The sequence below is a fragment of the Rattus rattus genome, chromosome 7, assembly GCF_011064425.1.
Source record: "Rattus rattus isolate New Zealand chromosome 7, Rrattus_CSIRO_v1, whole genome shotgun sequence".
Classification (NCBI taxonomy): Eukaryota; Metazoa; Chordata; class Mammalia; order Rodentia; family Muridae; genus Rattus; species Rattus rattus.
The window spans coordinates 12,695,267-12,707,662 of record NC_046160.1 but is presented as its reverse complement, the minus strand read 5'-3'; the positions used below and the strand labels follow the sequence as shown (position 1 = coordinate 12,707,662).

Here is a 12,396-nt window from a genome sequence, read left to right as displayed (position 1 = left end):
GTCCTTTGGTTTGCTGGATGAATCTCATACCTCTAATCTGTTTTTCCTCTTTCTAAATACTGCCTGCTTGCCCTGCTTCTCTCCTTTCTTCCTTCTCTCCCTCCCTCCTTCCTCTCCTCACTTCTACCACTTCCTCACTTCACTTTGTTTGTTTTGTTTGTTTTTTTTGTTTTTGGCTCAAGGGGCCCAGGTAGTCCTGGAACTGGTTAAGTAGCTGAAGATGACCTTGGACTTCTGATCCTCCTGCCTTCAACTCTCAGATAATAACTGCACCGCCAAGCCTGGTTTTCTGGTGCTGGGACTGAAGCCTAGGTCTTCCTGCATGCTGGGGACAGACACACTGCCAATCGAGCTTTTCCATGTAGTTTTATCTCTTTCTTGCCTGGCTTAGTGTCCAGGAGGGAGTTGCTTAACAAAACATTGCCTTGGGTTTGTTTTAAAGCAAAAAGGCAGACTGTGGCTCTGGAGCTGCTGGAATCCGAAAGGAAATACGTCATCAACATCTCTCTGATCCTGAAGATAAAGGCGACATTCCAGGGCTCGGATGGAAAGAGGAACCCCAAGGAGAGAAGGTACAGTGTGCTCATTGCCTTTGCTTTCCAGACTGACAGGATTAAGGTAAGTCACCCACTGCTGCCACTTCGGGAATTCTGCGGCCTAGAGAGTTCCAGAAACAGTCTTTGCAAGGAGACTAGGCAGTGGTGGCAAGCCTCAAACCGGTTCTCAGCAGTCAGATAATGACTGTAGTCTGTGGGGCCTTCAGTCTGTGTCAACTCAGAATTTAAAGTGAGGCACTGCGTGTCCTCACGGACGGCAGACGTCACCTAAGTCTCAGGAAATGGGTGTGGCAGGGCCCTGAGTACTAAGAGCATTAGACACTGATACAAGGACAGAACTCTTGTTCAGGTGATCCCGTAGCACCAGGTACTTTGTGAGAGTGTGCACCGAGGTGTGTGTGTGTGTGTGTGTGTGTGACTGTGCTTCCAGCATGCTGGCCCTAACGTCACAATGTACCTGCTTATACTCCATGCTCCCTCTGTTGGGAGATAACAGGAAGGAGGGACGGACTAATTAATGAAGAAGAGCTGATTCAGAGTGAAGGGAGGGAAAGAACAATCCTGATGAATGGGAGTCTGGAGTCGGGGCATCATTCATTACCTTAAGTGTTTATTCCATGAGGTGATTGACACGTGGTTCATCAGTTATGAATCTACGTAAGGAACTCCCATTTTCCCGCTACTTCTGGCTCTTCTCATTTTATTTGACTTTACAGCCATTCCATATCCCCTCCCACCCAAACACAAACACCCACATATCCACAGTCATATCTCAATGGCTGTGGTGAGGAACTGTTCAAGTGTCTTGAGTGTTTCTGAGGATTAGAAGGGCTTGGATGGAAAGAGGAATTCCAAGGAGAGAAGCTACCCATGTGCTGGTGGTGCCAGTGACCACCACCACGAGCTTGTAGTTCATCACTGCAAGATGCTGGTGACTGAAATATGAACAACAGAAGGCTGACATGGCATCACAAGCCCTTGACAACAAACGCTCAGGACTTTTGCTTCATCTTCCCACGGTGGCCTAGGCTTTCTCTGCTCCTTCGTACCCCATCTGGCCACTTGACTTCCCACTCAGAGACCCCACTAAAGCCTGACTTTCTCTCCTACCTCCTCCTCCTGAGCTGTGGGAAGGTTCTGGACTGTAACTTTTTTGTTTCCCCCCCAAGTACCTGCTCAGTTTAAATGACTCAGTGGAAAGAGAATCTACCTTTTACTGTGGGTTTGCTTCTGTACCTAAGGTCTCTTTCTAGGGATCTCGGATAAAAGGAGGAAGGAGCCATGTACCCTGGGTCCTGTGTGTCATACTTGTTCTGGAACTTCATGACTCTTCCCCAGCACTGGGGTGTGTAGCCATGAGGCAGGGCACTTACCTACCATTCAGGAGGCCCTGGGCGCTCTCTGCCAACTGGAAAAGGAATCTGCAGAACCTTGTGATGTCTATATCTCAGAGGAAGACACTAAGGTCCAGAGATGCTCAAAGCCACATAGAAAAGAGAATCCTTATTCTGTTATATACGTGACAATGCTGTTCATATTGGTTGTCAGGGTAACCCTCGTGGCTTTTCCTCACTCAAGCAGCACGAAGCTTCAACTCGGAGCCTTGCAACTGAACTCGCATTGTCTTGTTCTAGGTCGGGCTGTGCTGCCTTTTCTGTCCTACACTTGGGCTTTCCTCATCTTCTCCTCACTATTTATCTCTTTTCTGTATGCTTTTCTGAAACCTTGATGCACTGTGAATAGATCTGTCGGCAGTGTTTTTTCACGAGAATTTATTTGGTGACTTTGCTCATCACAGATGGCAAGGTGTCAGTCAGTACTTTCCACCCCTTGTTGAAGATGGTGACCTCTGACATTGCTACCCCTTCTCAGAATTGCAAAACACAGCCTTAGGCTTTTCCTGGAAACACTGAATTGCTTAAGAGAGTCCTCAGTCCTTTTAGGCCAGCCTTGTGTATTTGGAAAGGCACAGACAGCCAGGGGGAAACTGTGGTCATGTGTCAGAATGTCACGGAAGTTATTGTTGTGACATTGTTTGACTCACTTTAAGACTGAGCAGTCTGGGAACACCTGTGGGGAGGATCGCTGTTTCACCTGACGTACAGAATTCGGAACGACATCTACCAAGAGGTGATGAACTCTGTGCTACAGATTGTACTTACTTAATTATCCAAACTCAATCATCTGGGACCTGATGCTCTTCAAGCCAGCCATTAACCCATTCAGCAGGGCTGTAACCCACTGCTCGTAAAGCAGGGCATCATCTTGGCCCAATGCTGAATTAGCAAAAACAACATAACTAAGTTGAAACTATAACTAGATTTTCCTTGATGGTTTTTTATCTTGTTTTGTTTTTTAAATCACTATTTAAATAGTATATCGGTGAGAGGAGAAAGAGCTTCGAAGGTGATAGGAACAATCCACATAGCCATAAAAAATTAGAACGTGTTTTAGTTAGGGTTTCCATTGCTGGGAAGAGACATCATGACTAAGGCAACTCTTATGAAGGACAACATTGAATTGGGACTGGCTTACAGTGTCAGAGGTTTTAGTCCATGATCATCATAGCAGGAAGCATGGCAGCATGCAGGCAGACATGGTACAGGAGAAGGAGCTGAGAGGTCTACACCTTGATCTGAAGGCAACCAGAAGGAGACTGACTCTTCCTCACTGGGCAGAGCTTGAGCACTAGAAGCCTTCAGAACCCACCCATACAGTAGCATGCATGCCTCCTCCACCAGGGCCAGACCTCCTAATAGTAGGACTTCCATGGGCCAAGCATGTTCAAACCACCACAGAGCCCTTGAATATTGTGTTTGAGAGTCCCATGAGGGGCGCCTTTACTTCTTGCCTTCTTTCTCCCTCTATTCTCCATCTCCTGGCTCAGTTCCTCCACACTCTTCCATGACTTCGTATAATATCTGTTAATTTTTTTCAAATGTTTAAAAGCCCGTTCTCCATATTTTGTCAGAACACACTGTAAGTCTTTGCTCTTCATGAAGCATGTGTTTCCACTGTCATTGCAGGGTGTGATCATTTATATATGCTTGGCTCAGGGAGTGGAACTATTTGGAGGTGTGGCCTTGTTGGAATAGGTGTGGCCGTGTTGGTGTAGGTATGTCACTGTGGGCTTGGGCTTTAAGACCCTTGTCCTGACTTCCTAGAAGTTAGTATTCTGCTAGCATCCTTCAGATGAAGATATAGAACTCTGACCTCTTTCTGCACCTTGCCTGCCTGGATGCTGCCATGTTCCCACCTTGATGACAGTGGGCTGAACTTCTGAACCTGTAAGCAGCCCAAATTAAATGTTGTTCTCATAAGAGTTGCCTTGGTCATGGCATCTGTACACAGCAGCAAAACCCTAAGACACAAGGGTTAGCCATGCCTAATTGGTCCCTGAAACCTCAGTTACCCAGTGACAGCCCAAAAGAAGGTAGGTATCAGCTCTCTAGCTCACCAGGGACATTATTTACAGTAAAGCAGAAAATACTATTCTAGAAAGAAAAAGAAAGGGACCGAGGAGGAAGGGAGGAAAGATAATCCAGAATATATCCCACAATTTATATGGCAACACATCCCCACGTCAGGCCTCAGCGTGGTACAGCAACTTCACTATCATACTGTGGTGGTTGCCTGGAGTCCTCTGCAGCCTCCGGGTAGGGGGGGTGTCTCTGCATCTGCATTGCTCCAAGCTCCTGCTCTTCTCCCAGCCTGCCTGTTTCCTAGCTCCTCTTCAAATTCCTCTCTGGTCTGAACAGGTTATTTAGGTCTTCCAAGAACACTCTACTGTGGGTAAGATCGAGGCCTCTCCATCTGTCTTAGAGCCAGCGCTCACGGACCAGAGAGCTAAAATGCACAGTAGTGGAAGGCTTCCTTGTGCCTTTCCTAAGAGAGCTCACTACCCTATTCTAGTGTTTTTCTCTTCTCTGAGATACAGCTCCATGGAAGTCTTCATTTGGCTTAGAAAAGGGGCAGGGGAGCCAGACAAAAACCCTTCTTTTACCCTGACATCTGGTCTAATGCAGAGGTCCGCTTGCAGCCAGATCACCTCGATGGTCCACTAGTGTATGTCCATCATACAGTTGGGAACTTTTTAATCGAAGTCAGCACTCAGAGACAAGTTGGCCATCACATCTGTGCTCAATGTGTTGGAAGCACAAGGAGATGCAGGTGGCATCCTGAGCCATCAAACGGAGCTCAGACCCTGATTCAGCACAGCAGACTCCTTTGTCTTCCTCCCATCTTGTTGCCGTAGGCTCCTTCTTCTCCATTCCCGCTGCCTTTTCCCTTAGATGATTCTCTCTGTCTCTCCTCTCTCCACTCAGCCTTCTCTGACCTCTCACTTCTTCATTTCTCTGGGTTAAAAATGAGGCACACAAGCGGGGAGAGGAAAGAGATTGGAAGTAGGAAAGAGGCTCTCTCTGTGAAACACCAAGAAGTGCTCAACAGCCTGAGGTCCAGACAACAGACTGTCCGTGCCCAGCATGCCTTTTTGGAGCCAAAAGAAACGTTATGTGTGGGCTGCTGAGACAGCTCAACTGTTAAGAGTGCTGGCTGTTCTTCCAGAGGTCCTGAGTTCAATTCCCAGCACCCACATGGTGGCTCACAACCATCTATAAGGGAATCTGATGTCCTCTTCTGTCATGCAGATGCATATGAAGCAGAGTACTCATAAATGAAATACATAACATGTTTTAAGAAGAAAAAGATATGTGAGCTCCTTCATTGCCCCAATTCCCCGGATTCTATCTGCCAGTGTTAACCAAATTGAACCACTGACCCAAGAGGTATTATTCCAGCCAGCAGCCAAGAATAGATTGTTTGGGTATCAATCAGCTTGAAATCTAAAACTCTGAAAACGATGTCCTTTAGAATGTCTACTGAACGTGATATGAATGAGGCTGTTTTTTATTGTGTGGCCAATCACATTTGCATAATCCTTGAGCCAGCAAGGGGGCCTTATCTGTTGTCTGAGGATGTCTGCTTTGCTGAAAAGAAATTTATAATCTGAAATACAGACCTGAGAGAGTGTTTGCATGATAGAAGCTGGGCCTGTGCTGTGCATTCCTCTGGGACCGTCTGTGCCCCCGGCTTGTGTGATTCTCCCTCTGTTCTGTTCCAAGCCTCTTCCCTGGCTCCCTGCGCTACCTTATCCAGCAGCACTTGGATTTGCTTCACGCGCTGCAGGAGAGGGTCCTGAAATGGCCACGCCAAGGAGTCCTCGGAGACCTATTCCTGAAGTTGACAAATGATGAGGTAAGATGCTCTCCTCTACAGACTTTGGATGGATTGTGTCCCACTCATCTGCTTCTCCTAATGGAGAACCAAGAGCCAGCACATTCCAGAGTTAGAGAGGCCCTGATACTCAGTCTCACCTCTCCATGCTGCAGTTAATAGGGAAGGTTCACAGAGATGCAAAGGCTTTGCTGACATCGCCCAGCTTGCTACGGAGTTGGCCATCTATGGCCGTCCTCTCCCTTCTGATTCACAACATGTACTGTACAGTTGTGGTCTCCTTTGATTATGTATATGTGTATATGCATTTATATATGCGAGTTTATAAATACATGTGTATATATGTGTCATATTTGTATTTATGATATAGATACTGTCAAGCATGTATATAACCATACACACATATAAAATAAGCATGAGGAATAATATGTATCTTCATATATAATTTTTATTCTTTATGAATTTTAAAATACATGGTAGGTGGCTGTTTGTCTTGAATGTTTTTTGTTTCAGTTCCTTAGAAAGAGAGTGCTGAATTTTGAACTCTCTTTTGTGTTATACTGAGAACATATCCAGACCAGAAGTTGAAAACCCAAATGTCCCCAGGACCAGACAGTGGCACCTGTGGTACACGGAGTTGAGTGTGAAGCGGTTTGTTCTGATTGGAACCGGCTGAAGTAGGCTGTGTTTGTTTAGCTGCAAAGAATGGCTGCTCAGATATTTCCAGTTATTATTTAGGGAAGAAGGGCCAGAGTTGAGTGCGATCTAGAATTTTATGTAAAAGGTTCTTATTTTTAAATGTTGGGTGAGGCAATTAAAGTTAGTCAGTTTTAGCCTGCATCTTTGTCAACAGCCTGGTTCCAGACTGAGTTTCAGGACAGCCAGGGATACATAGAGAAACCCCGCCTCCAAAAACAAAATTATTATTATTATCACTATCATCATTATTATTGTTATTATTATTATTGTTAAGTGTATTTTATTGTTTAACAATTGGAAAATACTTTAGCTTACTTGACTCTCAGTACTTTTTACTCTCTTGCTATGAAGGCAGAACTGTTGCATTTTGGTTCCCACATTGTAGTAATATTTATCTCAAAACCAAAACTATTTTTATGCACATAGTCTCGTGGGTCACTGGCTGCTGTCCTTGAATGTGCTACGTAGTTGAAGATGACCTTGAACTCCTGTGTTCTCTCATGCACATCTAAATGTCAAGGAAACAACAAAAGAAAAAAAACCTTTGGGCTGGAGAGATGGCTCAGTGGTTAAGAGCACTGACTGTTCTTCCTGAGGTCCTGAGTTCAAATCCCAGCAACCACATGGTGGCTTACAACCATCTGTAATGAGATCTGATGCCCTCTTCTGGTGCATCTGAAGGCAGCTACAGTGTACTCATATACAATAAAATAAAATCTTAAAAAAAAATAAATTTATAAAAAAAAAAAAACTTTTAAAAGACAAATAAGGGGATGGAGAGACGGCTCAAAGGTTGAGAGCCGCTGCTCGTGCAGAGGATTGGGGTCTGGTTATGTAACCAGCATGGTGGCACACAGCCCTCCATAGCTCCAATTACATGAGATCTGATACCTTGACCTCTGAGGGCACCAGATACTTACACGGACCACGTGTGTGTAGATGAATACTTAACACACATAAAATAAAAACAAATCTTTATTTTAAAAAGGTGAATAAAACCTCCAAAAGCAAATGTAGAATATAGTTAATAAATTTTTAAATTTTCTCTGAATTCTTCTCCTTTTTTTATGCTCATGCCACTGTAAAAAATGTTGTCATTCCTATTTCCAGGTTCTTACCATGCATTTTTGTGTTTGTTTTAAAGAATAATTTCTTGGATTACTATGTTGCCTACCTGAGGGATTTACCCGAATGCATCTCACTGGTTCACGTTGTGGTGCTGAAGGAGGTGAGTTAACTCTATGCACATGCTGACCTTTGCTTACACACCGTCGATATCATGTTGCTGGTCATCCACCTGGACAGCACGTGCCCTGTGAGCTTCTCTTCCAGGCTGAGGAGTCTTGAACGTGTTCCTGATGCCCTCTTCTGGGTTAAAGGAGTCCATTCAGGGATCAGAGCCATTGCTGTGGTCTGCAGGGCTTTAATGATCCAGTACACTAGGCTACAGACAAAGCGGATAGGGATCCCAGAGTTTGTCAGCATGCAGCTTAGGTGCCGTGTGGGTTGTTTTCAGCCTCAGAAAATATGACTCTCAGTACTGGATTCGAATCGTCCTTTGTCAAGCTAGAAGATCGTAAATTGCCTCTATCCCATTCCCTTAAAGCATGGCCACTTCAGCGATGTTAGGTGGTTGATACGCACATCCACATGTGCATCATGTTATTATTTTTTTTTTTTTAATTCTTTTTTTCGGAGCTGGGGACCGAACCCAGGGCCTTGCGCTTCCTAGGCAAGCACTCTACCACTGAGCCAAATCCCCAACCCCGCATCATGTTATTTTAAGTCAACAGGAAAACAGAGGTCAGAGGCCTAAGGCTGATCGCAGCCATTTCTCACAGGAGACGAGAGGCTTCTCTTACTTTTTCTCTCACCTCCCTGACTCCTCGCAACTGGAAATGACTGGCTCATGCTAGCGTTATCGAATGTCTGGAAAAGGAAGAGAAGGGTACAGAGGGGGAGTCCATCGTGCTTTCTGCTTCTAAGCGTTTCTAATGGCCTGTCCCCACTCTTGAAGGGCTCTTGTTCACTCTCAGAGCCTATTAGTAGATGACTTGCGGGAAAGCCTTAGTCCGTTAATTTAAGTGCAGCTTGCTGAACGCCTACTTCTGCTTCTATGGAGGGTGGGGAAAGAAGGGAGAGTTTGGAAACTTGGATCAATTCAAAAGAAATATATGTTACATTCCCTGTTGGGGAAGTGTTGCCCTTTGGGCATGTACCTGAACAAGGGGCCTCTCCAGTGAGAGGTCAAAGCCTCACGATGCCCTCTGAGAAGAAAGCATTTGGGAAATAAGCATTTCCTCCCTGGTGGGTGGAATCTCTGGTGTTCTATCTGCTGAGCTGACAAGGACATTGAAGAATGACTCCACGTTTCTCTCACGCAGGGTGATGAAGAGATTAAGTCGGATATCTACACCCTGTTTTTCCACATAGTACAGCGCATCCCTGAATATCTGATACACCTGCAGGTGAGCCTGGCTGGACAAGCCAGCAGTCTACACACTGAACTATTATTTTTGGCTTCCAATAATAAATACTGTAAAGGCACAAGGACTCATTGATATTTCTAAGAAGTATTCACACGGCTTAGGTTGTTATGGTTACACTGTACCACACCATACTAAGTAGACTGAAGAAGATCTATTCTTGAAAATTTCGATTTATGATACCTGTCTTTGAAGTTCTGTGTACCTTCCACCTTAACAGCAATCTCCACTTCTGGGGGTCTAGAATCTTTTTTTAAAATTATTTATGTATTTTACACTCCAGATTTTACTTCTGTCCAGGTTCTCCCTCCCTCCCTGACTGTTCCACACCCCATACCTCCTCCCGCTCCCTCTCCATCCCCTCCCCCTATGTCTTCATGAGGATGTCCCCACGCCACCCAGTCTACCGACCTCTAAACTTCCTGGGGCCTCCAGTCTCTTGAGGGTTAGGTGCATCTTCTCTGACTGAACCCAGACCCTGCAGCCCTCTGCTGTATGTGTTGGAGGCCTCATCTCAGCTGGTGTAGGCTGCCTGGTTGCTGGTCCAGTGTCTGAGAGATCTCAGGAGTCCAGGTTAACTGAGACTGCTGGTCCTCCTACAGGGTTGCCCTCCTCCTCAGCTTCCTCCAGCTTTTCCCTAATTTAACCAGAGAGGTCAGCAGCTTCTGTTCATTGGTTGGGTGCACATATCTGCATCTGACTCTGTAAGCTGCTTGTTTGCGAGAAGTCATGGTAGGTCCCTTTTTGTGAGTGCTCCATAGTCTCAGTAATGGTGTAGGTCTTGGGGTTTCTCCTTGAGCTGGATCCCACTTTGGGCCTGTCGCTGGACCTTCTTTGCCTCAGGCTCTTCTCCATTTCCATCCCTGCTTTTCTTGCAGACAGGAAGAATTATGGGTCAGTGTCTTGTCCGTGGGATAGCAACCCCATCCCTCACTTGATGCCCTGTCTTTCTGCTGGAAGTGGTTTCATTACGTTCCCTCTCCCTGCTGTAGGGTCTTTCATCTAGGGTCCCCTGCTTTGAGTCCTGAGGGTCTCTCACTTCCCAGGTCTCTGGTACATTCTAGAGGGTCCTCCCACCCTCCTTCCTCCCGAGGTCACCTGTTTCCATTCTTTCTGCTGGCCCTCTCTAGAATCTTTTATAAACACTCTTGATAGCATCTAAGTACCTAATCCAGTCCTCTCCTCTTTGGTTCTACAACCATCTGAATGTCATCTCTGGCCTCTTAAGTTCTGCTTTCCTGCCCACTCATACTATCCTGATTGCTTCAACTTGGCTTGGGTCCAGGGTTCCAGCATACAGTGCTCATTCATACTTTAAGAGCCTGCAGGCCTGTAGAGGAAGTGGAGGTGAGGGCCCAACAACCTCTTTCTAGTAGCATCTCTTCCTCCTGCTACCCAGCTGTTCAGGTTTAAGGGTTGACTGAGCTTAAGTAACTCAGTGATAAATCTTAGAAACGCTTGTGCTTAACCTCAGCTAGAAACAGCCCAGAATCAGGACTGAGATTTCCCCCTGGATACGGCTTCAGGTCCTAAATCATTTTCTCACAGTAACTATCTTATGGGTCCTTTCAACACTTTCACAAAGCAGGCATTATTGTTACTATTTTTCCTAAGGACATAGAGTACCAAAGAAGACTCAATATCGTGTTCACGACAACACACCTAATAGACAAAAACCTTGGGCTGAAGGCCAGGTCTTGCAGACACCAAGTAAATAGGCCTGCTACTCTCTAGTTCACATCCAAATCTTCTGTCACTATTAGACCTAAAGGAGATCACTGAACTTGGTATCTCAGTGTCCTTCTTTATTATATACACGTAATTTCTGTACCTATCTAATTGGGTTGTGATTAAAAACTAAAAAAATAATGAATATAAAAGAGCTTAGCTCCTGTTAATAGCAAGAAGTCAATTATATAGTTGTTAAATGTTAGCTTTGCAATCTAAGTCATACTAATATTTCACTGTAGCATATAAGATCTTTCATTCCATTTTGTACTACTATAACAATGTAAATGTAAATGTCTGAGGCTGAGTATTTTTTAAATGGAGGAGGTTTATTTTGGTTCACAGTTTTGGAGGGCCCAAAGCATGGTGCTAGCATTGGTTTCCAGTGACCTCCCCCACCCCCCCAAGTGGTAAACGCAGTGGTAACAACGGTAAAAATAATCAGTCACACTGTCTGAAAGAGAAGTAAAGGGGTGATGCCTGGGCTTACTTTCCTGTGACTATTTCTTTTCCTCATTAGAACCCAGTCTATAAAACCAGAATTAATTCCTTCATGAGAGTGGTCAGCCCCTAATCACATTTCACTAGGTCCCAACTCTTAAAGGTTCCACACCTGTCAAAAAAAAAAAATTACACCATAGATTAAACTTTCAGAATCGTAGGGAGATAAACTACGTCCAAACCGTAGCATCAGCTGATGTAATGGGAGGGGCCACCATCCACCTCTGCCCATCCCAAAGCTGTTGTCATGCCTGTCATTCTCATTATTGGCCCGACTCCTGTAAGTGTTGCTTGGAGCTGATAATCATTAGAATATGCCTGTTATTTCATACATCTAATTATTGGGTCTTTAACTTTTCAGGATGGAATTACATTCCGTCACATTTCAAGTAAAATAGGCAGAATGACTTCTTTTGATGTAATGGTCGAGCTTCCGTCCGATTGGCTAGATGAAGCATGTGCTTGAGCCAGTCATTTAGATTGAAGGGTACAGCACTCACAGTAGCTCAGCCTAACTGTACAACGCTGCCTCCTTTCTTTTTCCAATCCAGAATGTTCTGAAGTTCACGGAGCAGGAGCACCCCGACTACTATCTCCTGCTTGTGTGTGTCCAGCGCCTCCGAGTGTTTATCTCTCACTATACCCTGCTGTTTCAGTGCAATGAAGATTTGCTTATCCAGAAACGGAAAAAGCTCAAAAAGTAAGGTTGTGACGGTACCACACCTGACAGAGGTGCCTGAGAAGAGGGCACCGACCATCGCTTGTGTTGAGTGGTTGGAGTGGAGCGGAGGGAGTTGGAAAGGAAGGGTGGGGACGGGAAGAGGAGGCTGGCCACAGGAGGGACACACGTGGAAATAACTTTACAAGAAAAGCACTTGGACTCTTAAGTTGTTTGCCTTAGCCTTCCCGGCTCAAGATTGAGATTTAATGGTCTGAATACAGTCTCGTGCATTGATATAATAAACATTTATTGAGCACCTGTCGTGTGTTAGGTACTATTCTACCCAGTGTATGTATCACGATGACCTAAGTAGCCATAACCTTGTCACATGGGGCTAGACCGTGAAGAAGAGGCTAGGCGTTAATGAGTGGTGAGGGTAAAAGTGTTGGGGTATATGTGTCTGAGTAGATTTCACAGTCTGAAGAAATGGTTTGAGTAGGCGCCACCTGGCTAGGTCTCCTTAAACATC

At 45.2% G+C, this 12,396-nt stretch overlaps 1 protein-coding gene across 5 annotated transcripts in view; it reads left to right on the top strand.

Annotated features, from left to right (window-relative positions):
* Arhgef33 (Rho guanine nucleotide exchange factor 33) overlaps window positions 1-12,396 on the top strand; it is a 56,475-nt gene that overhangs the window by 27,069 nt on the left and 17,010 nt on the right. For all 5 annotated transcript variants that reach the window (XM_032908825.1, XM_032908827.1, XM_032908828.1 and 2 more), the window contains exons 7-11: window positions 443-572; window positions 5,681-5,813; window positions 7,636-7,719; window positions 8,876-8,959; window positions 11,758-11,906. In XM_032908825.1, coding sequence (XP_032764716.1) covers window positions 443-572; window positions 5,681-5,813; window positions 7,636-7,719; window positions 8,876-8,959; window positions 11,758-11,906 — 580 coding nt within the window. The remainder of the gene's footprint in view (window positions 1-442; window positions 573-5,680; window positions 5,814-7,635; window positions 7,720-8,875; window positions 8,960-11,757; window positions 11,907-12,396) is intronic.